This window comes from Lissotriton vulgaris, chromosome 2_1, assembly GCF_964263255.1.
Source record: "Lissotriton vulgaris chromosome 2_1, aLisVul1.2, whole genome shotgun sequence".
Lineage (NCBI taxonomy): Eukaryota > Metazoa > Chordata > Amphibia > Caudata > Salamandridae > Lissotriton > Lissotriton vulgaris.
In genome coordinates, this window is record NC_141687.1 from 172,051,854 (window position 1) to 172,079,828 (window position 27,975).

A 27,975-nucleotide genomic window follows, 5' to 3' on the forward strand; every position below is an offset into this window, starting at 1 on the left:
CCGTAGAGGATATTACACTCCGATCGCCACCCCAGGTATCGCGCACAGCTGGTGAACGAAGTTTCCCGCGTAGTAACAGAGCCTCCCAATGTAACCTCTAATACGAGACTGCTTCCCACCGAAACCTTCTCCTGCCGCCGATGTTGATCGTGGGTCGGGTTCCCTCCTTGATCTGGCGACGTACACTAGGTCCCTCTGCTCCACGAAACCGCGCCGACGGTCAACGTGAACTGCACCTAAAATAGAAACTAGAGAAAATTAAACAGCCCCACGGCGGGGCGAGGAGCGAGCCTGGGAAGCGCGGGCACAAAGAGGCCGCTTCCCGCGCTCCCCAGGCTCTTAACCCTTTCCAAGCTGCGGTCCCGCCCCCCTGACCCGGAAGTGCAAAACTGCTTCCGGGGCAAGGGCGGGACGCGCAACCAACAAAGGATCGGCCAGAGAAGGGGGGCCGGGCCCAGCCATGTGTGCGTGGGGGCCGATTGGCCCCCCCTTTTCTTTCTTCGCTGTGCATCGTATCTTCATACAAGGCAGATGGCTTGCGAGGCTTCCGTGCCTCACCATCCACGTGCTCATAAGAACCCTTCCCTTTGAGCAGCCACCAACCACCGCTGCTGTCCACAGACCTTGTGCTGCACAAGTGCACCACTGCTTCTTCGTGTGACCTTACATGGCATGGCCAGTGCTGCCCATGAAGGGTCAGGCAGTGCCGCCCCAGCTATGCCTCCTGCTTAGTTGTGTAAAGAGGAGTGTTAAATCTGTGCCGGTGCTTTCCGGTGCTCAGCCCCAGCACTTATTTCAGAGGCCCGGGACTAAAACATTCCTTCTCTCGCGGTTAGAATTTCTGACAACTGTTTAAAATAAACATACCTGCAAAAATACCTGCCTGGGTGAATGTCTTCACAGACTGACCCACCTTGTTCAGGCAATATGAGTGCATATAGTTATTATGTAAGTACTGTCTGTCATCACGCCTTCTTGCCTCAGCCCTCGTCAATCAACGAAAAAAACAGTGCAGTGTTCGCTCATCCAATCATCCATGCCTGCCTTGATGCAGCCTGTCTTCGCCCCCCTATTGGAAGATTTCAGATGAGGGCTGGCTCATCGCTAAATGCAGCAAGGTAGTCTGTGAAAGCACAGCACAGGGCCACAGGCAAACTTAACGAAAGACTACATGAGGAAAAAATAAAAGCGCGACCTTTGCTTTTGCTTCGCTGCCTAGCACTGAAAGCGACATGTCGTGCTCATGGCTCACAGCACCCCAACTCCTCTTAGCAGTGTGCTTAGAACTCAGCCTGCCTGTACCCGCACACCTTCTACGCCCCCTCATTCAGCTCTAGGCTGACTAGACCATCTGTAAAATATGGAAGACCTGGTGGCTCTCGTCTCAGATTCTGGTAGCATTACTGGGACAGCTGCTGTGTAGCACGCAAGACAGCTGGGCAAGGGGAACGAATATTGCACACGCAGAGGCCAGGCCTGTACTGATTAATTACATCACCAGCACCTGGATGACCTGCGGTGACCCGCCATCCCCGAGGTTGTGCATGGAGCAAGAGCTGAGGAGACCAGCGTCGAGCCTCTCACAGTCAAGTGATTCCAGCACTATGTCAGCGGCAGTGAAGTGTGTGAAAACAGTGCCGGATGACATACAGACATTACAAGCAATCCAGAGAGCCAAGGCCAGGACGTTATTAGATTATTTTCCATGGGTAATCAAAAAGCCAGGAGTGGCTCACAGCGACAGTTGACTTGGGGGTTGGCCACTTGGCTGCCAGTGATATAGAGCTAAGAATCCCATATTCATGTGTGAGTGACAGATTCAGCTCAGAATGTACGTGTGCAATCTGGTATTTGTATGCCAGTTGATTTCTATAATCAATCAATCAAGACACTTAGAAAGCGCACTACATACCCCTTAGGGTCTCAAGGCGCTGGGGGGTGGAGGAGGGGGGGTGGAGGGGGGGGGGGGGGGAAAGGGTGCTGCTACTGATCAAAGAGCCAGGTCTTGAGATGTCTTCTGAAGGCCAGTAGGTCTTGGGTCTGCCGTAGTTTGGTGGGGAGGGTGTTCCAGGTCTTGGTGGCGAGGTGGGAGAAGGATCTGCTGCCGGCAGTCGTTCTTCGGATGCGAGGGACTTTGGCGAGGGCGAGGCCTGTGGAGCGGAGCTGGCAGGTGGGGGTGTAGAAGCAGAGTCGTCTGTTGAGATATGCTGGGCGGGTGCTGTGGAGAGCTTTGTGCACGCAGAGGAGGAGCTTGAAGGTTACCCTCTTGTTGACGGGGAGCCAGTGCAGGTCTCTCAGGTGGGGGGTGATGTGGCTGCGGCGGGGGATGTCGAGGATCAGGCGTGCCGAGGCGTTCTGGATTCGTTGCAGCCGTCTCAGGAGCTTGGCCGACGTTCCTGCGTAGAGGGCGTTTCTGTAGTCCAGCCTGCTGGTGATGAGGGCCTGGGTGTTTTTCTCGTTTCGGTGGGGACCCACTTGATCCTGCGGAGCATTCGGAGGGTGTTGAAGCAGGATGAGGAGACGGCATTGACCTGCTTAGTCATGGAGAGGGTGGGGTCGAGGATGACCCCTAGGTTGCGTGCGTAGTCGGTGGGTGTCGGTGCTGTTCCCAGTGTTGTTGGCCACCAGGAGTCTTCCCAGGCTGAGGGGGTGGGGCCGTGGATGAGAACCTCTGTCTTGTCTGAGTTCAGCTTCAGTCGGCTGTTCTTCATCCATTCAGCGACGTCCTTCATTCATTCGCGGAGGTTGGTTTTGCCGGTGTGAGGGTCTTTAGTGAGGGAGATGATCAGCTGGGTGTCGTCGGCGTAGGAGATGATGTTGAGGTCGTGCAGTTGGCCGTCATGGGCGAGGGGTGCCATGTAGATGTTGAACAGCGCGGGCTGAGGGAAGAGCCCTGGGGTACGCCGCAGATGATCTCGGTGGCCTTGGAGCGGAAGGGGGAGGAGGCGGACGCTCTGAGTTCTGCCGGAGAGGAACGATGTGGTCCAGTCCAGGGCCTTCTCTTGGATTCCGGGGTAGTGTAAGCGTGTTCGTAGTGTGTTGTGGCAGACCGCGTCTAAGGCGGCTGACAGGTCCAGGAGGATGAGGGCCGCTGTTTCTCCGTTGCTGGCGGCGATAAGGTCAGTTTCGATGCTGTGGTTGCTGCGGAAACCGTCCTGGGATGGGTCCAGGATGTTGCTCTCCACGAGGTAGCGGGTCAGTTGTTTGTTGACGATTTTCTTGGTGACCTTCGCCGGGAACGGAAGCAGGGAGATGGGTCGGAAGTTCTTTAGGTCCTTGGGGTCCGCCTTAGGTTTCTTGAGTAAAGCGTTGATCTTGGCGTGCTTCCAGCTCTCTGGGAAGGTTGCTGACTCGAAGGAGATGTTGATTACTCTCCGGAGATGGGGTGCGATAGCTGTGCTGGCTTTGTTGAAGATGTGGTGAGGGCATGGGTCTAATGGTGATCCGGAGTGAATGGTGTTCATGATCTTGCTGGTGTCCTCGTCATTGATGCTGGTCCAGGATAGCAGGCGGTTGGTGCAGGTGGTGGTCGTGGGGGTGGTGGTTGTTGGGGTGGTCGTGGCACTGAAGCGGTCGTAGATGTTGGCTATCCTGCGGTGGAAGAAGGTGGCCAGTGAGTCGCACAGGTCTTGCGAAGGCGGGATGTCGTTGGTGTTGGAGCTGGGGTTGGAGAGTTCCTTTACGATGTTGAAGAGCTCTTTGCTGTTGTGTGCGTTGTTATCTAGGTGGTCCTTGAAGGAGGCCCTCTTGGCGGCTCTGATGAGTTGATGGTGTCTGCTGGTGGCGTTCTTGTGGGCTGTGTAGCTGTCCGGTGATCGTTCGCGCAGCCATTTCTTCTTCAATTTTCGGCATGTTCGTTTGGAGGCCTGGAGGTCTTTGGTCTACCAGGTGGCTTTCCTGCTGGTGTGGCTGTTGGAGGGTGACTTGAGTGGGGTGAGGGTGTTGGCGCAGTTGTCGATCCATTGTCTGAGGTTGCGGGCGGCGGTGTCGGGATCGGTGTAGTCGACGGGCGGCTTCTGGGTGAGGGTGGCGGTTAGCTGGTCTTCGGTGACTTTGCTTCAGCAGCGTCAAGGCCTCTGTTGAGTGTGGTGGTGCGTGGTGGGCTTCCTGAAGGTGAAGTGGATGCAGTAATGGGCTGTCCAGTGGGGTTCGGTGGTGTGGTTGAAAGAGATGTGGGGGCTTGCGGTGAAGATGGGGTCGAGCGTGTTGCCGGCGGCGTGGGTGGGTGTTGTCACGAGCTGTCTGAGTCCGAGGTTGGCGAGGTTGTCGATCAGGGTGGGGGAGTCGCCACTGTTGTTCTCGAGGTAGAAGTTCAGGTCTCCTGTTAATGTTATGGTAAAGGAGCTTGTTAAGCGCACGTACACCAAGCGGTTTCATGGCGCTGAGAAACAGGGAGGGCGGCATCAACAGGGCAAGACATGGCTTATGCGTAAGCCTGAGAAAACAGCAGGGTCTTAAGGAGTTTTCTAAACTGGGCAGGATGTAGTCTGTGGAGGCGAGGGCTTGCGTGCTGATGAAGTCGCCAATGGAGTCGCTGACCTGCGTTCAGGGTCCGGGCGGTCTGTAGACGAGGGTTCCTCTTAGGGTGGTGTTGGGGTCGGTGTGGATCTGTAAGTGCAAGTGTTTGGGGGTGCGGAGGGTGTCGTTGATGTTGGTCGAGACTCAGAGTGTTCCTGTGGATGATGGTGATTCCTCCTCCTGCTCTGTTGGTACGGTCTCTGCGGGTGATCTTGTAGCCTTCCGGGATGGTAATGGCGATGTCTGGTGATGAAGCGGGATTCAACCAGGTCTCTGTCAGGAAGGCGACGTCCGGGGTGGTGGAGTCAAGAAGGTCCCTGAGTTCGACGGCGTGTTTGCGGGCGGAGCGGTTGTTGAGGAGTATGCAGTTAAGGTAGTTGGGTGTCTTGGTTGGCGGTTTGGCTGGCCGGATGCTGGTGAACCTGCAGCTCCAGCAGGTGAAGGGTCCTTGGGTGCACTTCGGGGTGGCCCGGTAGCAGGTGTGTTCTCGGCCAGTGTTGAGTGCGTGGAGTGTGCTGGCATCGTAGCTCAGTTGGGTGTTGTTGCATCCGCGGGGGCCAGGGGATCTGGCGCTGGGCGCGGCCCAGGCGCAGACGGGAGCAGACGGGCTTGCCATTGGCGCGCCAGGGGCACGGCCACGTAGCGGCCGCCATAAGGAGGGGTGGTTGGAGGGAGGAGCACTGGGTGGGGGAGATGGACGAATGGGAGCGGGGGGCAGGGCCGCAGCGGCGGGAAGCGGGACCAGCAAGGTGGCACAGGAAAGGGCAAAACACAAAGCACAGGCAGAGGGCAGGAAAAAGCACAATTTACAAAACAACAGAACAGGGCAGGAAAAAGCACAATTTACAAAACAACAGAACAACAGTATTTCAAAACACAACTGAGTGACAATTAAAATTACAAAGCAGACCAAGGCCTACCAGGCGGACCTTGAACTCGGCAGAAGCTGGGGAGTAGCACAGGCAAAGTCAGGTAGAGCTACGCGGCTTGTGGAGCGACCTGCCTGGAAACAGGGTCACGGGTCGCTCTCACTGCCGCGTAGCGGTCGCCATAAGAAGGGGAGGTGGGAGGGAGGAGCAGCTGGGTGGGGGGAGACGAATGAATGGGAGCGGGGGCCGGGACCGCAGCGGCGGGAAGAGGGAAAGGGCAAAACACAAAGCACAGACAGAGGGCAGGAAAAAGTACACTTTGCGAAACAACAGAACAGGGTAGGAAAAAGCACAATTTACAAAACAACAGAACAACGGTATTTCAAAACACAACTGAGTGACAATTACAATTACAAAGCAGATCAAGGCATACCAGGCGGGCCTTGAACTCGGAAGAAGCTGGGGAGTAGCACAGGCACAGTCAGGTGGAGCTACACAGCGTGGGGAGCGACCTGCCTGGAAACAGCATTACAAGTTTGTAAATGTTGCGTAGTGTAACACACACTCTAAGATGCTGTTGTTTGCTGTACATGTTGGCCTTTGTGAGATGTACCCAGTAACACTTGGTACGGGTAGGTGTAGATATACCAGCATGAGCTCAGCATAGGTGCCGTAAAGAGTGCCAGGATATATTCACATAACTAATAGGAATACAAGCATCAGCGCAGGAGATGTCCTGAAAAGTGCAACTTCAAAAAGCTATTTTTATCACTGAGATACCAATCACCAGGAAAGTTAAGCTCTACAGTGAAGTGACCCTAGAAAAGAAGAGGAGCTCCTCCAAAGCATTTAATGCGTTACCCAATCCTCACAGATTAAGCTAATGGTTAGTCCATCCCTAATTGACAAACAGTAGTTCCCCTAAAGATGTGCCCTGTGCTCGTAAAATCCTCCCAGCGTTCTGCAGGTATGTACCACAGAAGCATCTCACCATAACCAGTCAAAGATGTGTCAATCACAGTGACATTGAAGTCAGAACTAGGAAAATCACTCCATTAGGGCAATTATTGTTGTGTTTCCGTTGTGTGACGTATTGTTGTGTGATGCTGGTGTTATTCTCCTCCAGTGCTGAAGGTCATTGATTCCCATTATTCATGACGAGCTCAGCTCGTCATGAGTGTACGAGATGTATACCTCATGACGAGCTGAGCTCGTCATGAGCGTCGAAGGGGTTAAGCTCTGAAAAATGATGGTGCAGGCTTACAAGGCCTCAGTGTACAATGTTTTACTCCCAATCTGATTTGACGTGCTCGGCTGATAGAGCCTTTCAGATTGTATAAACAGCGTTGCCAGTTTTCCCTGAGTTAGTTTTAAACACCTTCATTAGTTTTGATGTTCATGGCATGTTTCTCCATGCCAACTCAGTCTCTGGCATTAATGCAAGCTCTCTGTAAATAAGTTGATAGAGTTCATCACAATATCCAGGACCAGGGGAGGAGCACCAACCAATGAGATGGATCTAACAAAGAAACCTGGTAACACCTACCCTACTTCTTTCTGGAAAACTGAACTTTGGGCATGAAGTTTGCCTCTGCCCTTAGTACCATTTAATTCCTGCAAGATTATCGGATAACATGAAGGCCGCCTATGTTACCCCCTCTGAATTACCTGTTATGTGGGTAATTTTGCTGCCACTTTGTACACATGTTGAAAGGTTAGGTTGCGTGATGTTGTCGGAGTAAATCCGAAGGAGGAGCAAAAGGACAAAATGGAGGTCTATCAGCAAAAAAACCTGACAATTCTCCCTCCAAATTTCCCCTTGGATACCCGTCCTGTGAGGGATTTTCTCTGAAGCCACCAATGGCCTTACACTGGCCACATACTTGAGCAGTCCACAAGCCCATGTGAAAGCCATCATGTTAGAAATATAATGATTGGTCCGCTTCACAGCTCAGTGTAGGCAAACCACCACTCATTCACAAACCCTGGAAGAACGATGTATGGCAGTTATATGCCTTTCTTGTGGAAGGCCGACAAAGCTCGAATGTGTAATTCTACTAGGCCAGAAATGGCTAACTCTTGGAGTCCTGGTTACTCAATTTCCAGACCTTGAGTTTGAGGTGATGACATCTGAGAGTAGAGAGATACAAACACCCCTGGGACCCATTTTGAGGGAATTAACATTTGAAAATATTGTGTGCCAACCCAACCTTGGGAAAATAGGATGCCAATTACCACAACTATGTTTTCCCGGAGAATCCATGTAGAAGGGTAGATGGGTGGGGAAGAGAGGGATTAAAATATAGTGCAATCTTTTTGGGGAAATATAATTTACAATGGAGTATTTGTAGTAAAGAGGTCGATGGCTCATCACAGACCTAAACCCTGGAACAAGGAAATGGGATGTGGTGGTGCTAAAGAGGGTGGTAATCCAGTTAGCAAACCATTAAGAGTGGAGTGGTATTGTTGACTAAATGCTAGTCTTACAGGGACTACTATGAAGGAAGTAATAGGAGTTTTATTACCTCCGCAGCCACGAGCCCTGTGCCACAGGCCACATCTAGGATCAGTCTTGAGTCGCGATCAGTCGGGAAAGCGGATGCCAGGCAGTCAGCGGCCAGCCGGGGTGCACGGTATTCCAGAATGTCCACATCCTGCAGAGAACAGAGGGAGTGTAACAGCAGAGAACTGAAATGGTGGAAAGACGCTCTAATGGGAACACAGGAGGTGTGACAGCAGAGACCTAAAATGGTAAAAAATAAGTTTGACTGGGTAACCTGTGCATTGTGGAAAAAGACACATCACAGCTTAAGGAATGGGGAGTTTCCCAACAACGCACAGTAAGTCCTACTGCATATCTAAAAAACAGGGGGTGTTCTAACACTCATTTGGAGGGATGGTCTACAATTAGACCTGAAGTAACGCTCTGGAAAGAGACTCACCACAGCTCAAAAAGAAGGACCCTCTAACAGTCTAACTCAAAGGTCTCCAAACTGGGGGGCGGACCATCTTTTAGCGGCACTAAAAGATGGTCAGAGGTGAGCGAGCCTGTGGCTGGGTGGGCATTAAACTTTCTGCAGACAGCTATTTTTATTGTAAAAAGTGTTTTTAAAATGTATTTTTAGATGACTTGTATTATGTATGTGATACGTTTTGTATATTGATTGCATGATTAATGTATGTTTGCACTTTTATGATATGGAAATATCGAATAAAGTATTACTACTCTTCAGACACTGCCCTAGTGTCTCTGAAAACCAACAGCATTGTGTCAGCATACTTGGGAAAGTGTCTTTGTGTAAAATGGACAACTAAACTTCATGAAATGCTAAATATTATAATATGAACAATTAAAAGGTAATAAGAGCTCTTTTTCCCAAATGTTCTTAAAATATTTTTAACTGGATTAATATTAAGTGAGGGAGCCAAAATGTGTAAGTAAAATAAGAATGTAGTTTTTCTTCTACTTTTTCTTCAATATGATCCATTCTAATCTTACTTAAAAAGTTTGGCTGGCTTTCATTGTTTTACACTACACACACATTAACTTCCCCTATATTTGTTGGAAAAATGCTCACAAGTATCACATATGCTGCGGTAACGGACGGTACTTTACGTGCTCCCAGCCTCTTTTTAAAAATTATTGAGTGTTTTAGAGCGCAGTAGGCGCCTTGGTTTTAAAAACTTACTGTGTGAGTTAACGTTATTTTAACTTTGCGCTGTTGCACTTACTTGCTGAACTTACCGGGGAACTGGAGGAGGGGGGGCAACTCTCCGGTCCACCGCAGTCGGGCTCTTGAGCGGCCGTTTGAGTGGAGAGAGGCTGGCTTGCACGAAAGGGGCTACCTGACTTTGGCGGCCGCTGTCGCGCCTAAGGTAAGCCCGTGTGCGCCCGTCCGTGCCTGGACGCTGCCGGCTGCCAGGGATCTCTGCTTGTTTTCACCGGCAGAAATGACGGGTACAAAATACTCTAAGGAAAGGCTACTGGACCTAAGGGGCAGCACTTCGAGAAGGTGCAGCAAGATAGACCTTTCAGGGGGGATGGGACCATGAGACAAGAGGTGTGGCCATTGTGGGTGGACAGGTACACAATGCAGGTAAAGAACTGATTTACCCCACCACCATCTCTATGGCAAGCCAGGCATTAGATCGATCAAGGACTGCAGGATGGGGAATAATTCTATGTGTAAAGCTAAATATGATCCCTTCCAAGTCTTGTATTTTAATGCAAGATCTATCCATAAGCACTTTGCAGAAATCTGGGATTTACTAGAAGATATAACGCCAGACATATGCCTTATCACAGAGACCTGGCTACAGAGTCATACTAGTCCAGTGCTATCCCTTGCACTCCCTGAAGATTACAATATTCTACGATTAGACAGGGTGAACAAGAGGGGAGGTGGCCTGGCAATAGTTTTTTGGGCCGCCATCGTATTAAACTACTAGATACAGTGATGCCAGATGGTTTGGAACTCTTGGTCTTCTGGGTACACTCACAGGAAGGACTGAGTGTGACGGGCAGCAGTATACCACCCCCCAGGAGAAAGTAACAAAGTATTCTGTACCTCACTACTGGAGTCTCTCGCTCCATATATTCCACAATCAGAACTCTTCTTTCTCGAGGGCGATTTCAACCATTACTTAGATGACCCTGCAAACACAGATACAAAATTCTTGGTATGGGCCATGGAGGCATTGGGGCTCACACAAATGATCCATGAATCCACCCATATAGCAGGGCACATCCTGGACAATATTTTTGCCAACATGGGCCTTTCAGTAGATCCCCCACGGGTACTGTCCTGGACTGATCATTTTGCTCTCAAATTTACTACTAAGGTGATTGGGAGAGGAAGAAAGCCCCAATGTAGACTGACCCCTGGGAGAGCATGGAGGAAAGTTACTCTGGGGTCGTTTAGCCAAGTTTTCAAACTTCCCTCTTTTGACATAGCAGAGGCAAGTGATGAGGTCGTAGAAATATGGGAGGCTTCCATTGAAGACACTTTAAATATGATCGCGCCACTTAAGAGTCACACGCACGTAGTAAAGAGCCAGCTTGGCCCCCTGGTATTCGGAGACTTTAAAAAAAGAAAAGACTCAATGCAGATGTCGCGAAAGGAAATGGAAGAAAACTAAGAGATTAGAGGACAAGGAGGCCTTTTTAGCACTACATAAAGTTTACCTAAAAAACTGTAACCAAGCCAGAAGAGACCATCTTGTTCTGCGAATCCGGGAGGCAAAGAACTTCTCCAGGGAGCTTTTTAAAATTCTGAAGGAGTTTACAAACCCGAAAGTAAACACTCCCTCGATCACTCCTACACAAACGCTATGCAATGATTTGGCAAACATTTTCAAGGACAAGATAGACAAACTGTATTGATCCTCAGCAGTAGGAATAGTCGTTGAGGGGATAACCCCGGTTGAGAGAGACCCCTCACTTCCCAGACTTGACTCTTTTACCACCATCACCACAGAGCAAGTGCAAAGCCTGTTGGAGCACACAAAATCCTGTGCTCCCTCAGATCCGGTGCTGCCATTTATAATGGCTGAATTTGCCCCTAGCCTTGCCCCATCATTAACCGAGGTGTGTAACATTTCCTTGGCTGCAGCCACCTTCCCCAGAAGCTGGAAAAGGGCACATATAAAACCTCTACTTAAAAGGGTGCTGTCAGACCCCACAGAAGTGCAAAATTATAGATCAATCTCTCTCGCTCCCAAGCAGCTCAAAGTTCATGGAGACATTCGTTAATAAGCAACGGACGAGATACTTAGAAAAGCATAATTTGCTAGACCTGTTGCTGTCAGGACATTTGTAAACCGGAGTTAGGGCCAGAGCTGACAACGTCTGTACTGGAGAACCAGGTGCCAATCTCCACAATTTTGATTGGTCTTAAGGTCTGTCCAAGGTCGATAAAATAGGAATCAGCGAGTGTGGAAGTGGAAGTCTGCAAGAAAGGAATTCAGATGCGTGGCGACTGCAAAAGCCTTCCCATACGTTGTTTTGTTATGTCCTGAATAGTGCCTCCCACCGCCACCCATTAGATTTTACAGTCCCCTCTTAGCGCCCACTGCGAAAGATCTTTGGATAAGCAAATGACCCAGCAGACACACCCCTGCTCTGATTTACAAAGCAGCTGTCGCTGGGTCCTGGTGACGAGCTCCATTGATTGATTCCGTGCAGTGCTTGAAAGGTGCTGCCGAATTATAACTTGAGGGATAAAGGGAGCGCGCTGCCTCGGTTAAAGTCAGATCCCCATGAATACCGGTACTCCCTTTCTTCTAGAAAAAAGTTCAGGTACTCAAGGGGAGAAAATGAAGAAGTGCCGGTACTCAGTTCCGGTGAGTACCGGCCCATTTAAAGCACTGGTATGGTGTCCATGCATTGCACACGTAGTCAAGAATATGAGACCAAGCCACGAGGGAACGCCATGAATATACACTTGTATATTGACATGCTGCTGACCTATTGTCTGCAGAAGGACAACGTGCCGGCTTACGGTTAGAGGTATGGTACAAATGCCTGTTGGAAAGTAGGAGAAATTCCTTTCCTTTAACACTGAAATAGATGGATGTGTCATGATTTTTTTCATCCCTAATGTGTACTGTCACTCGTGCGTTTTGTCAGCACTAAAAATGAAATTGAATGTAAAACGGTATTTTGAAGGTTTACGAATACCCATTGGGTGACCGTGTACAGCATGTTCAATGTCTGCAGTACATCCCACCCCTGGCATCACTCATAGTGTCAATATCAGCAACACTCCTCATCCCATATACAGCAATATTATTTGGAAATAAACCACACAACACCTTGTTTGTGGAGAAAATTGCTGCAGGTTTATTTGCATAACAAATATGCCAACATGGTGGGTTATCTTAGGGCATTCCAAGGGCAGGCAACACCTCAGCCGCCTGCCCGCCTTATGAGCCAAATTACACCGTGGCCGTTGCCAATCGGTGCTTACCAATTTTGGGGGAGGGGCTAGCCCTTCCCACCGGTGGACCGCCAGTCCACCCCTTTACTTACGCCCCGAAGGGGCAGAGAATTCCAAGCAAACCCCAGTTGCTCAGGTCCACAACTGCCCATAGGACTAATGGGGCGCCGTCGCTCATCCAGGGTCCAACAAGAGGACCTCCCTGGGGATATTTGGCCTTTGCACCCTTGTTGTGCTCCTGCAGCTGGTACCCCACGGTACCTTACAGCCTCTGGATCGCTCTGTAACTCCGCCTGCAACGCAAAATAACAAGTTAGAACCCTTCTCCCACCCCACCCTTGCACTTACTCCGGGTAAGCGGTATGGAGGGAAACGGCGTCAAGGGCAGCGGCAAAGAGGCCGCCAGGTGGGTGGGGAGAGGTCCTTATACCTCATCCCAGCCCAACCCCTACCTAAAGACTTGCTCTTCTAACTGCTGAAAGCCCTGTCCTACTCCTCAGCACTGTGTTTACCAAAGGCGCCAAGAGATCCCTGTATGGATGATTCGTTGCGCAATACAAGTCCTAAATAATAATAATAATAATGAGTGAATGATACCAAGCGAGCCTGGTGTAAAGGATCTAAAGGAACGACTGACAAAACACTGTGCGCACCAAGGGCCCAAAAGGTGCCACCTGCCCCTCAAAGAACAGTTATTCATTCATTCATCACAGATGTTGACATCACAGATGATACCTCTACCAGTGTACAAATTCAACTAGTACTGCGGATTATACGCAACTGCAAGTTTGTTGTGGATGGTGGTATGGGGGCTAGAAACATGTCGGATGCCCGTGGTCCACGAAGGGGACCCTCATAAGAGGGTGGCCGCCCTAATGCCACATGATGGTACACAAAGCAGTATAGCATGTGGGCCCCCCCCCCTTCAGGGGTCCGTGCGCAGCATCACTTCTGGTAGGGGTAGGGCTGGGATGAGGTATAAGGGCCTCTCCCCACCCACCTGGCGGCCTCTTTGGTGCTGCCCTTGACGCAGTTTCCCTCCATACCGCTTACCCAGCGTAAGTGCAAGGGTGGGGTGGGAAGAGGGTAACGTTCAAACTCCTCACCCATGCCTACAAGCCCTCAACAACATCGAACCCAAATACCTCAACGAGAGAGTTTCCTTCCATGTACCCAAGAGAAACCTCCACTCCGCCGACCTTTCCCTGGCAGAGGTATCCCGCATCTGCAGAAGTAGCTGCTGGAGAGCCTTCTCCTACATTGCAGCCAAGACCTTGAACGAGTTCCCCGTGAACATCAGACGCTCCCAGACCCCACACTTGTTCAGGAAGGACCCCAAGACCTGGTTCTTCGACTGATCCGGAGCTACGCCCCCCCCCCTCCACCCCACAGCACCTTGAGACCCTCACAGGTGAGTAGCGTGCTATATAAACCCCTGATTGATAGATTGATCCATATACTGATTAAAACTGTCAAATTCGATGTTTTTCTTTTTTAACCTGCTCTGTATTCCACTGGGGATGCTAGTCACTCGGTCTTTCTGACAAACGTCAGGGTGTGAGTGTGCGTTTTTTACCTTGTTTTATGTGAGTGGTGTACCAATGCTCCCTGGTGGTTCTGTACCTTCCTGCATGACGCCCGGCCATATTAGACACAATCTGGACCTTCAGGTATGTTTGAAAGAACTTCATATCGACATTAAAACACTGATCTGTTAAAAACCACCAGTCTCAACATATGTCCTCAATATGTTCCTCCACCAGGAAGCACAACTAATCCATAAATCAGCTAATCAGACCACTACATGACGCCACATTGCCAAAAATCGGTAAGAGCTTATCATCGCTGGGAACATCAAGATATTAACTTGAAAAACTCTTTTTGACAGCAGGTATATTGTATGTCATTTTGTGTCTATGTGTTTTATGTCTTCAGAACTCATCACGAGCCCTTGGTTGAACAATAACTTTATTGATCATTAGCGGATCAACAAAGTAGGTAAGAGGCACTAATGGCACGTTGTTTCTAGGTGGCTCACTTCTGAGATTGAAAGTCAGAATTTCTAAACACAAGTTTATTTCTTTTTCTCTTTCAGTTATTTTTGGTCCTGAGGAGAACCCCAAAAATCAACAAAAAAAAAAGGGGGTTCGAAACGCATAGACCCTTTGGTATTATGTTGTATATCAAACAAATGCTCTGTCTTGACAGGTAGGACTGGTTGTGCGTTGTTTAAATTGTTTTTTGAATTTATTATTGTTACTTAAGATTCTGTGCACAGCCAAGTCTTTATATTGAACCTTTGCTTTGTTTGGTTGTAAGGCCCCTAGTCCGTCTAAACCTCTGAAAACTTCTCCCTTTTTAGGTCGAGCTGGAGTAGCAATGCGAAGCATTGCGTCCAAGCTCGACAACTAATGTCGCCTGTCTCCTGGGAATCTGAGACAGGGGTCGGGCACGCGCGGCGATTAGATTTTGTGAACGCGCACGTCCAGGCCGGCGCCGTGCAAATGCTCTGCCTCAGATTCCCACCTAAACACGCAGGCAGGCACACACACACAGACTCCGTCACATACAAGCGCATGCGCACACACACACACACACACACACACACACACACCCCCCACCACCCACAGGCTCACGCGCACACACACAGCCACGCACGCACGCACCCCCTCCCATCACTCACGGGCTCACGTGCACACACATGCGCACACAGACACACTTGTACACAACCCCCCCCGCACACTCACCGGGCTCTTTCAGCGTGTTCAGTGTCCCTGTCTCTCTTATCAGCCAGTGGGTCAGTCTCGGCATGGGAGCTCAACAGCACTGGTCTTCACCCGGCCCCTTCCTGGCACCGGGACTTCCTTCTCCAAAGAGCACACATGGGCGCGCAGCCCCCGCCCTCTCACTCTCAGCCCGGGCTGCTGGTTTTCACATAGCCAGCTAGAGTTACTTCATGTTCGGGTGTGGTACTGATATGAGCAGCGTTGGCTCGCAACATGGGTGCGGAAGACAACAAGCTTTGAGGTGCAAGCCAAATGTGGCACAAGTCATATTCTGTGTCCCATGACAGGGTTGTCTCAAGGGTCCGCCGCTGTGCTTTAAGAGAATGTGTGACTCCCTGGAGTCGGATTGAGAAAGAAGCATACTGTGTCTGGGAAGGGCAGGCTTTTTTAATGTGCCTTGTTTTTCCAGTGCTGGTTTACTTTATTTCGGAGCGTGACGCCTGATTTAGGGTCACCACGCTCCGATTATTTATTTATAATACTTGTGTATTTGTGTTTTTCCAGCACTTCGGACAGATTTACAGTTTTTTTTATAGAGAGGAAGTTGCTGCAGAACACAGTGTTTCTTGTCTTGCTGAATGCTCCTGGACCTTGCGTGACGGCAGGGTGATGATGTATGGGCTTTGCGGGAGTCTGTGATATTTTGTGCATTTATTTCTCTACCCGCTTGTTCCTTCCTGCAATACTGTGGTCTGCGTTCACAACCGCTCCTCAGGTAGTGCCCCCCCCCCCCATAAAATAACCGCAATAAACAAAACAAACAGACCGTAGCTTTCTATGCCGTTATGAGTTGTCGTTGTCCCTCTATGTCTCATTAATTGCCAAGTGCAGTTGCAGTACCATGCTGTTTTCACTGCTCTTTCGGGCATTTTATACCAACCAGGTGCTTTATGTAGAATCATCTATGGAGGTTTGTCAAACAAGTTGTTCTTTATAGGGCAAGACCGCGGGGCGCTCGTGTTTGTTTCACAAATGAGTAGCTTCCAGAAAGCCCTCTCGTAAATCTGTACACTTTCTGAAGTTCTTGTACGGTTTTGTCACCCGTCAGCCTTGGCTAGACTCCGGTTTCAAAACAGCTGTAAACTTTATGGAATGAAAAAGGTGTTCTAGTCGTCGCCTCGATGTTTCCAGTTTTCTTAGCTGTGAAACAGACCTTGGCAAGGGCTGAGGGTGAGGGGCCGTAGAAAAAAAATCAAACGGTGTGCTGAACCATGAAAATGCCATATACATAAGCCTAATACAAACTGAATGTTGGCGGGGCCACACCGAGCACGCAGAAGCACGCCACAGAACGCTTGTTATTATTAAAAATAGTGGGAGGAAAGTGCTGATGAATGTTTTCATTTTATTTTAGCATTGCCGCCTTTAACAACTGAAAATAGCGAGCATCTGGCAAGTGCTATAATTATGGTGACTAGACGTGTCGGATTTAGCAGGGCAACCATTAAGATAATGGGGTAACCCAAAAGGTACAGGACCTGGGTATAATGAATGAATTGCTGCCTCCGTGAGTCCCCCTGTGAAAGAAAGAAACGTTTATGTCAATTGCATACTACGCGGTTAAATTGGAGCGAGTATGGACACAGGAATTACTATTGTTTTGAGGAAGATTTTTCAGAGTTATTGAACCCAATAACAGTCAATTGCATACTATGTGGTTAAATTGGAGCGAGTATGGACACATGATTTACCATTGGTTGAGGAAGATTTTTCAGAGTTATTGAACCTAATTGCAGGGCATTATCCATCAACCACTATCGATTGGAATTCGGTTTCGACCAGGAAACTATTAGGACATAGAGCCATCAATTTGCGTGGGAATTTTCATCGCTTTACACCTCTCTTGGGACATCTATATTCCCTTGGTTGCCCTACCTTTTATTGTCCTGATGAAGATTCGCATGGCCCAGGCTTAAAAATGACCATATGGCCCTAAGACGAGTCGAAACGTTGACGCAGTATTTATATAACCTGGACCTGTTCGATTCTCTACATTGATGTGCGAAATCTATGATATATTCATTTACATTGTATGAGAATATTTCTTTTGAATATTCTGAGGGTCAGGTTGTACAGGATGGATCAATGTTGATCCGTTACTGTTTTTGCGGATCAATTTGAATATTTTTGTGTCACTATCTATTTGATTTTTCACTTTCTTTCTCCTCACTACTCACCTCTTGGCACTTCTTTGCTATGTTGCACGCTCCTTTAGGGCAACCACTATGGATTGTAATGTTTTACAATCAGGAATTTTTGTGAATTTGTTTGACCGAGGAGCAATGAATTAAAAATACTGCTCTTTATTGTTACTGCTGTGTTTTTTATGCCCTGACTATTATATTGTTGTATACACATATGCATTTATGGATAGAGCTGATCAATATATGCTCCAAAAGTTGTTGAATTAATGAACATTTATTGATGGATTCAGTTTATAAACTATAGAGGTTGGACCATTGCATTCTTATAACGGATTTAGCAGGGCGGCCCTAGTTTTCGCAATCTGTTCAAGAGAGATTAGGAGGGCGGGCCTGGAGCCAGAGCGCAGCATATAAAAACGTTCCTCCAGCCTCTGCGTCGAAGTGGTTGCTGCTGGACGCGGTGCTCTGCGAGGGCCGGGCTTTTGAGCGACTAGGCTTTTTTTTTCTTCTATTAGTTCCTTACAGACTTGAAGCACCGTGTGCCGGTGGTAAGAGCCTCCCATCTAAATTCGGGTACCGCTTATGTGCGCACATTAACTCTTTCCAAGGCAGCAGCGCTCTGAGCCTCACCCCCCCTCCCAAAACTTGTACCCCAGAGAGTCCGGCGCAAATTCGAGTCCACATTTAATTACTTAAAAGACTACATACATCTTGTTACCTCATAGTAGATGATGTAACCAGGCGATGGCTGGGCTTCAGTCCTTCTCACAACAGCCGCCGACACATCGAGTGCGCTAACTGCGCTGGTAAATAACTTGTTCTGCAAGTTGCTAAATGAAATCATTCTGACACTCAAACTCCCCTAAGGAGGTCAGTCTTGCTCTCTGCTTGCTTGGTGGCATGTGTGACTGGTATAAGAGTTATTTGTAGGTTTGCTTTTAGATCTTGTGGGACTGATGAACAAAGGTTACATTCATAAACAAGCATTTGCAATGCAATAGGTCTCGCATTTGCGAGAGTTTAAGCTATTAGCTTTGCAAAGGACAATGCCTTTTATTTGTTTTACAAACAAAAACATAAATAAAAGACATTGTCATTTACAATGCCAAAAGCCCAAACTTACGTAAATGCGAGACCTATTGCATTGCAAATGCTTGTTTTTCTATGGGGTCATGAGTATGTGTGTGAATGTTGAGCAGGATGACTGAGGAAACGTGGTATGAAAGATGACATTTTCGGGTGAATGAATTGGGTTTTGATCTTTTAGATTTTTTTCTTGTACATAGATCAATTTTGTTTCAACATCAGTTGTGGTGTTTATATTTGTCTAACACTCTTTTTAAATTTCTTGTTAAAACTGGCGTGGTCTTCTTTGAGAAAAAGTTTATCAAAAAACTAACTGTTTTTTTCAATTAAATAAAGATTATTGGTTAATCGGGACACAGACTGATTGTTCATGTAACATTGCACCAAACTATACATTTAAAAAAAAATAATACTCAAGAGGGTTGACCCTCCCCACTCCCTTGAACCTCAACCATAAACACCAAACTCGCTCACTCGTGCCCAATAATTCATTAATTGCTCTTACGACTCACCAATCTCCAATTACACCAGCCGCCACTGAGACTTGCTCCAAGACAAACGATTAGCAGTCTCCAAATATTTAGCATTGACTAAAACCGCAATTATGTATTCTGTAATTTTGGGAGTGACACCTGGTCACATTTTGATTAAGGGTGGGCGTAAAATCCGTTTCGCGGGCGAATTTGCGGATTTTCCGCGATTTCGCGATCCGTGAATCTCGCGAAATCGCGGTAAAATCCGCGAATCAGCGGGGACGAATTTTCAGCCAAGCAAGGGTTACAGCAGCAGGTGCAAAAGTTGAACCTAATTTCTTTGTAACCTTTTACAAAAGGGTTACAAACAAATTAACTTCAACTTGGACACCTGCTGCTAATTGCTTCCTGGCGCCTCGTTGCCTACTTGCAACTATTCTCTGACCCTGCTCTGACCCTTGAAGCAGGGTCAGAGAATAGTTACAAGTAGGCAACGAGGCACCTGTCCAAGGAATTAAACCTCATCAGGAAGCACTTACAGATATAAAAAACAGGAAGAAGGGAGAGGATGGCAAATACACCCATTTTGAGTTGTCAGGAGGGGTTAAACTAAAAGAGACCTTTACAGCACAATTTTCATATGCATTTTGCTAAAAATAAAAAGCTGTATGTTCTGTAGGGGCAACTCAGGAATCTGGCCCTTCAGAGATCCGGCCTCTCTTTCTTTCTCTCGTTCTCTCTCTTTCCCTCTCTTTCTCTCTCTTTCTATCTATCTATCTATCTATCTATCTATCTCTCTCTCCCTCTCCCATAAACGACTGCATGGGTAACTTCGCTATGCAAGCGGCTCGCGAAGACGCAAAAATCCCTGCGAACACGCAAAAAACCCCGCGAACACGCAAAAAAACTAAATTCCGCAAATTCGCACAAATTCGCGAATTTTGCGGATCGCGAATTCGCAAATCCGCAAATCGCGAATTCGCAAAATTCGCCCATGCTTAATTTTGATATCTGATGGGGACAGAATAAACATGTTTAAAGGCTTCTGGTCTAACTTGAGGGGACTTGCTTCAAAGAAGCAGTGCACTGGTCTAAAAGGGGTGACTTCTAGCAGTCTCCCTGATGGAATACACCAGTCGGTTCTGCGCTGCTGGGGTGAGTGGGCTACAAATCTCCAACAAATCAAATGCTTAAAAGAGCCATCCAGTGGACGATGCTAAAAAAGGTGTCAACCTCCAATGAGACATAAAACACTGGAACATTCTGGAAACCCTGTTGCTGGTGATGATTAGTAATGGAGGACTGGGTAAAGAGAACTGTGTTTTTAATGGACGCAGGATGGCGCATTTAAATGTGGCCTGAGACAGTCTATTCCGAGCCCTAGCTCAGGGGATAGTCCTACATTGCCAGCCGATTGCATTTCCTCCTGCCCAGTGCTTGAAATGGGAATATAAAAGTGCAGGCACTCACTATCCCAGAGTACCTGTTTTCTACTCCGTAATCTCAGTATTCACCCATTAAATGTGGTACATACTGCTGAGAAGTGCTGGTACTCACCCCTTGCAATTTTAGAAAGTGCAGATACCCGGTGCCCTAGCGTACCTAATGCTACCCTCGCGTAACATTTCTCTCCTTACACACAGGTATTATTGGAACATGATGGTGGTGGCGTGAATTTTTCTTTTTTAAACAAAACAACCCATTTTACTTTTATTAGTGTCTGAATCGTGTTCTTCATTTTTCTCTGGCTTTTACAAGGATAACCACCCCACATTAACTGTGTAACTGGACAAAGCGCAAATCAAGACAGCTCATACGGCACTTGCATGCCCAGTTGTCTATTGTTAATTTCCAGCTTTTACAAGTACTTAGAAGGCAATTTTATGTTTTACACTTAAATTTCAACTGATCGCTCGTTCCCAGTGCTTATTTGTTTAAAAATAAGTGCCGGGAACCAACCTTTTACTCAGAAGCCCTTAGCTGGCACTAGTTAATTTCGGGGTGCCAATTCCGAATACAAAGGCTGAGTAGTCTTAATTCCACCTCATGCCGCTTTAATCCATCACCAGACTCTTCCCTCCTCTTTACCTCTCTCTTGAATGCTTTTTCATCCCTAGTTTCTTCCTTTACTATTTTTCTTCTTTCTCTTCCTCCTTCTTTCTGCCTCCTGTTTTTTCCTTTCTTGCTCTGGATTAAAGTTGGATGAGGAAAAATAAGTGCCGGTCTCCAAGAATAAGTGCCGGTGCGCCCCACCTGCAACCACCAGCTCCAATTAAGCACTGCTCTTTCCACCTTTTCTTTAAGAGCTACATCTGTTATTTAGAGGCTGCATAGCATACATTTGATTCTAGATTTTCTGACTCTTCATTATTTAACAAGTCGATCATTCAGCTCTTTGGGCTGAAGCATTTTGCACATGAAGGTCAGGGAGTTAATCAATAAAATGAAGTGCCAAGTTACATAGGCATCAATCACTATAACCCTTCAACCGAAACAGACCAATACCATTCACAGGAACAATATTGCAACATGAGCTTCAAGTCGGCCAGCACCTCGGGATCTCAGACCCGTACTAAAAAAACTGACACAGAAACCAGTTCCTATCAGGCCTTATATTCATGTCTTAACATTTTTTTTCAAAACTATTTTCTTTCGTTTTTAGGTCTCGTCTACGCAGCGCGCATGCGCTGATTAGGAGGACCTTTAGCCGTCGCTCTTCTCTTTTTGGAAGCACCTACTTGTGCTTGTGGCGGCATCCACATTGCGGGAGCGAGCAGGGGCACGACACAAGCACGAGTATGTGCTTACAAAAAGAGCAGTCTCTGCGTGCACGCACGCACCACTACCAGGCTCACCTCCTGCTCCCCCTCTGTCTCACGCGTGCACCACTCTTAACCCGGGCGCTCTCTCTCTCTCTCTCTCTCTTTTTGATTCTTCACTTTCTTTTTCACACCTGGTTTTCTCCACTATTTTTTCTTATGCTCTTTTCTTTAATTTAATTTCTATTTACATCTCTGTATACTTTCCGTTTGCTTTGGTTCCTCTAGCCCTCTTCCCCCAAAATAGTATGGTACACTAACTATATAACATAAGTTTGTCTCTAACGAGGCATGTTTAATTGTGCACATAGGACTTCGAACCTCAGACTTCCTGGATGTCACAGCCTTTTTCCTACCATAGTAGAGAACTAATATAATGCCCATTGATTTTAAGTCTCTCCTTTGCTCCTCAACGTTTACAGTCACATATGAAGCCGTGTAAGAAAATAACAAATAAAGTTACACAGAAGAAATTCCATGCAGAATGGCCTGGGGAACGAGCCAAGGGTCGACTTCTCTGAAAATCAACCGCTGGGTGGCTCCAGGCGCAATGCTTTCAGGACCATGGGTTGCCTTTGCTCACATGTCAATTCGAGGTGTAGATTGCACATAAAATACTTGCACGCGCTCTGGAGCACCTGTGAGTTGGTCGCTCAGCTGTGTGCTCCTTAAGGGTCTTTGACATCACTCAGTGATCTATACTCGCAAATGGTGTTACTTCTTGTCAAAGTACCATTTTGTCCTATTGTGTTTTATGGTGGTATGCCAATTTACCTTAACACATAATAATGGAGGTAGAGCAAAATATGACTCTTAGATGACAGAGTATAAAAATCCCGAGAGAAACTCGCAGGGAAAATTAAGTATTACTTGACTAGGTCAATGCGCGCGGATGTAAGCGAGTATTTCGAAGGTATTTTTAAGTCTGGCCTTCTGAGTCTACATCCTCATTTAATCAAAAAATGTCATAGGTATCAAATACATACATATATCCATGCATCAAGGGGCTTTGGGTCAACCCCATTGATCCATTGGTCTGTTAAAATGTCATTCATATTTTGCTTCTACCCATTACGCCATATATTATATGGTAATGTGTCAGCCCACTTCACCCATTGGATCTCCTGCACTGTGAGTGATGCCACTTTCCCAAATAACAAATAAACATCTGCCTAATAATCACATGAAACCTGCCGAAGAAGAAGCACACTTAAGTGTCAGGGCAGGTGGACCAATGCTTTATTTTGCACAAGCCTTTTGTCTTCCCATTCTTGATCTTTTTTTAAGTCTCGTCTACATAGCGCGCATACATTGTATAGGAGGACCTATAGCCGTCGCTCTAGTAATTTTCAAGCACAGTTCGTGTTTGTGGCGGCATCCACCTTGTGGGAGCGAGCAGGAGAGCCCCACAAGCACGAGTGCTTGAAAATGAGCAGACTGTGCGCGCACGCATGCAGCACTCCCAGGCTCTCTCTCGCTCTCTCTCTCTCGCTCTCTCTCCCCCTCTCTCTCTTTCTCACTCTTTCCCTTTCTCTCTCTCTCCCTCCCACCCTCTGCTGGCAACTGTACGTTCATGCTGCCGCTGCTGGTTTCTAGGCGCGTATGTGACAATTGTTTTAAATACATCATTATAAAAAGCGGGCATTAACTCCCGCACCCTACCCTTTTTGGTTGAAACAAACTGTAAGAAATGGGGGTTACCCAAATCTCCAAGGGGGTAGCATGGAACCAAGCGGGCAGGCCAAATTTCGGAGGACATGTGAAGCACTCACGCAGTACCAACAGACGACACACCAGGCACACCACAAAAGAGGCAGGACACCAGTTTGAGTTGGAAAATTAAGAAGTTTAGTATCTCCAACCTGCAAAGCAAAAATGCATAACAGTGGTATCATAACATGGCGCCAACTGGCACCAGAGCCAAGTGTATCAAGGGGGGATTATTTACATGGGAAGTAAGGGCTGTAAGTCCATGCTGAAAGGAAAAAGGATGGGATTAAAATGACATTAGATCTGGGGCCAATCTGGCGGGGCCAACTCAGACTCTCATCCTTAGGGGTCGGCTGTAATTGCAAAATACCACATTAGCATAGATATACATCATGCACGATAACGCCAACCCAACCCCTGTAAAGGAAAACTGCAGGGCATCACAGTAAATCCCAACAAACAGGAACACCTGTCATAAATAATCAGTGGGTTATAACCAAGGGCCTGGAATAACACGTCAGGCCAACCTATAGACCAACATTAGGCAGAACATACATCAACCAGCATTAATATCAGGTAGGGGCCCTCCTCATAGACCAGGAACATCTGTAAGGAAACAGCTAGGCTCCCTCTACCATCAAACTAGGGGTATCAAACATCAGGGTGTACACAGCAGCCAACCCTCTTTACTTCTAGGCTCCCTTAGACATTTCCTTCCTCAGGCTTCCTTAATAACTGGGGACCTCAGGGCAACCCATACAGTAGGGACCTATATTTGCAAAGAGGGGGAATAAGACTCTCTACCCCAAAATATGCAATAAGGGCAACCAGCTTGCTCCCGAGTTGTCTGGTAGGGCAGTTAGTTGCAGGAAAGTCAGGGCATTTCAATACATCTGGAGCCCAAGTTGCAGGTGCCCTCTGCCAGACGGGGCGCCTAATAAGGTAACACAGTCCCCGGGGTGGGCACCGGCAATGTACCCCGTTGCCCTCTCTGTCCCCCACACAGTTAAGCGTAGGCCCCACTCACCGGGCTCTCCTCGATGGCTCCTGCGGGGCTCAGTAGGTTCTGCAGGCGTCCTCTGGGGTCTCCTCTGCAGGGGGGACCAGGCACCGACAATGTGCCTCGAGGCCCCTTCCGCACAGCACTTGCGTCACGGGCCTCTCCCCACACTGGGTCACGGACTGCAGGCTCGGCGGTTCCCAACGTCTTTGCGGCCAGGGAATTCACTGCTCAAATGCCCCACAGTCCCTACACTTCTCTCTCCTCACCACGGTCAGCTGGCGGCAGGCACGGGGAACAGGCGGGGCTCTTTCTCGGCTTCCCCGGGTCCCTCCTCTCTCACGAGGACCCGGGACTTCAAAGTGGCCTTCGTGAGGCTTCTACCTCCTTTGGGGGCGGGGGCCCAGCACAGGAGAGGCTCCCGCCCAGCTCCTACTATTGCGGCGTCACCCGGGCCCCTCTTCCTCACGGGGGCCCGGGGGGGGGAGGGGGGTTGGTTTAACACGGCCTCTGCATGGCACAATCGGGGCTCCCTTGAACGCACGGGAGCCCCGCAGTCACTCTGCTCCTCCGGCTGGCTTCGTCACCAGAGGCGGGGCTGGCACCGGCAGTGTGCCCCAGCCCTGCCAATCTCACCGGCCCCGCACTCTGGGACACAGACCGGCGGGGTGGCCTCCCGATCCAGTCGCTTGCAATCGGGGCTTCCCCTTGACCACGGGGGCCCCGCACCGACACTTCACCTGGGTCCCCCTCCCTCACTGGGACCCAGGGCAGCGCGTTGCTCTTCTTCCCGGGCTGCCGGCCGGCAGCCAATCCCTGCGCGGCCTTCTGGAGGCCTGGCCGCGTGGGCCAATCCGTGAGCGGCGGGTGCGGGCCGATGACGCAGCCGGGCCCCCGTAACATAGCGTGGGCCCGGACGACTTCAGGGCCTAGCGCGGCCCTGACTTCACTCCGGCGGCCCTCTCCTCACTCCGGGGGCCGCCGCAACAGCGCTGGCAGCAGCAGGGGTCCCTCCAAGGCGGCGCCGGGCCGCGACGGTGATATTCAACAATTTACCACCGGCGCAAGGCAGCGCCAACACTCCTCGGGCTGCGGCGGTGATATCGGCGGCAATAAGGGGTAGGCTCCCTTCTATTTAATTATTTATATGGCGGACAGCGCGCCAAAACAAGGGTAGGCTCCTCCAGCGCGATTCTCCTCAGCAGGATGACGCTATTCACAGCGCACTGCTCCTCCCTCTGCCCACAACCTCAGCTCGTTCCTCAGACCACGCAGAGGAGGCAGGAATTTAGCACTTCTCCAGCGCTTCACCACACAGCGCTATGCAGGGCACAATTCGAGTTTCTAGCGCTTCACAATTATAGCGCTTCCCCAGCTGTACAGTTCAGATCAGCACTTAACTTCACCCAGCGCTTCTTCCCAATTATAGCGCTTGACAGGCAGTGCCTTAAAAGGGGGGTGACAATTCCTAGGGGCATACTCTTCCCCAGATAGCGCTTTGAAGGGGGCCACAGCTTCACAAGGGGGCGGACAGTCCCACAGCAGTTCCTCAGGGGCACACTCCTCACCTCCTGGGCGCTTCTTCACGCCGCGCTGGCGTGGTACCCGGTCCAAACAGCTTCAGTGACCTGGGTAGGGGCCCTCCCTTGTCAGGGGCCTATGGGCACAGCAGAGTGGGGGGTTTATAGGGGTGCAGGGCCCAGCTTCACAGGCCCATGTGGCGGTAGCACCTCACAGCAGGTCCCCTCTCTTCCTTGTCCCAGCTCTGACTGACTCTCTGGTGGCACTTCCCCCTTACTTATACCCTCCTCGCAGGCAGTACCAGAACCTTCTAGAATGTTGGCAAAGCTGGCCTAAACTGGCTCAAGGGGAGGGGGTGAGCACCCTGGGTGCCAGGCTTTCCCTCCAAAAGCTAGGGGTAGCTGGGTAATATTATCTAGACCGCTGACCTATGGCAGTCCAGTGGCAAAACCCATAGCCATGGCATCCATTTTAAACACAGTACATTTTAGTCAGGTGCATTTTTAAAATGGGGAAATTTACAAATGCTCACACCATTACATAGCATTACATATTAACAAGGTGTCTCACACCACTCATGGCCTATACAGGTTTAATCCCATGTGGGAGACAAATTCGAAATTAGGGGGAAAAGCGAAAAATGTTGGGGAAAAAGGCCAAGTCCAACACAAACATTTAAAAAGCACGCAAAAATTCACAGGAACATACATTAACGTGCACTCACGAATAAAAAAAAATTATCACGGGTAACAAAGAAAATGCAATATTGAAGTTTCATCCACAAATACTGGCAAGGCGTGTCACAAATAGTTCCCACATTTGGGTCATCTCTTATCGTAATTTATACGTAAAAACAAAGACAACACTAAAAAAGAGCTTCTAAATATCAATAAACATAGCCAATAGGTCTCGCCTTTGGGACCTTATAAGTATTTAGTTATGCAGCACAATATCCTTACTGCAACAACATTAACTGGCTAAACAAAGGTGAGAACTGTTGGCTATGCCAATGCTTGTTTTCATTGCAAACAATGCACATAACAGAACAGATAATTGCAACACAAAATAGGAGTGAAATGACATATCAGAAAGGAAAACTGTTGTAATTGGCCATTTTTGCAAGTGTATCCCCAAACTTTCTGCTACTTGCCTCTTATTTTTCTGACCCTCGTTTTGCTAGCTATGGGATTCTGGGCATTTTACCACTGCTGATCAGTGCTAAAGTGCCTACCTCTCGGTCTAAATGATGATTATGATCGATTATCCATGGTTGACATATTAGATTTACTGGTAAGTCCCTAACAAAGTGTCATGTCCTGCTTGCAAATAGAGCTACAGAACTAGACATGACCACAGCATATGCATAAGATTCACGTCAGGTGCGTGACATCGGGGGCAGTCTTCTTGTGCACTCTGGTACCAGCGATTTAGTTAGGCAGGGGAAAGATAAACTCTGTGAAGTATGAAGAACTGAATGTTTTTGAATCAGGAGTTACACAAAACCTGTTGGGGGTGTTGCTGCTAGCACTTGCGTCTACTCTTTATCATAAAGAGCCCTCTGATAGTTGTCCTCCCATCTGTGTCATAGTGTAGCGAGTGGGATGTCGTGAGTTCATGGATGGCTTTATAGAGCCATGTTATATGATGACAGCCGTCACCCATTAGGAGTATTGCAAGTAATACCGAGCGGGGGGGAAATGCCATGTCAGGTGAGCCCAAAAGGACTCAGAAATTTGCAAGGGGCTGGCGGTGGATAAGAAATTGTCCCAAGGGAGGCCTTTAGTCCATGGTCGGCTGTTCAAAGGTGAGTAAGTAGCCCTCCGAATACAGGGCACCCACTGGGGTTACCAAGTGGTCAGTCCAATGCTAAGGGCTCTGGTTGTGTAATAACCCGGGAAACCAGGGAGGCCGAAAACTGGCATGGAGTTCACGTCATGAGGCAATGTATGCAGAGCATACAGGAGAATGCTGCTGCCTTCTCTAACAGCCAGGGCAAGGGGAGTACAGCCTTAGGAAGAAGAAAACTGCGGAGGGTGGCTACAGAGATGGGTCCTTGTTCATTGGTAGCCTCCCCCATGTGTTTCTGCACGGTCCAGCATGATAGCCACTGT

General features: G+C 48.6%; 1 protein-coding gene across 2 annotated transcripts in view; it reads right to left on the reverse strand.

Moving 5' to 3' along the window:
- The window catches only part of METTL27 (methyltransferase like 27), a 92,655-nt gene that overhangs the window by 40,426 nt on the left and 24,254 nt on the right, over window positions 1-27,975 (reverse strand). For both annotated transcript variants that reach the window (XM_086954661.1, XM_086954662.1), the window contains exon 3: window positions 7,913-8,041. In XM_086954661.1, the coding sequence (XP_086810787.1) occupies window positions 7,913-8,041 (129 nt within the window). The remainder of the gene's footprint in view (window positions 1-7,912; window positions 8,042-27,975) is intronic.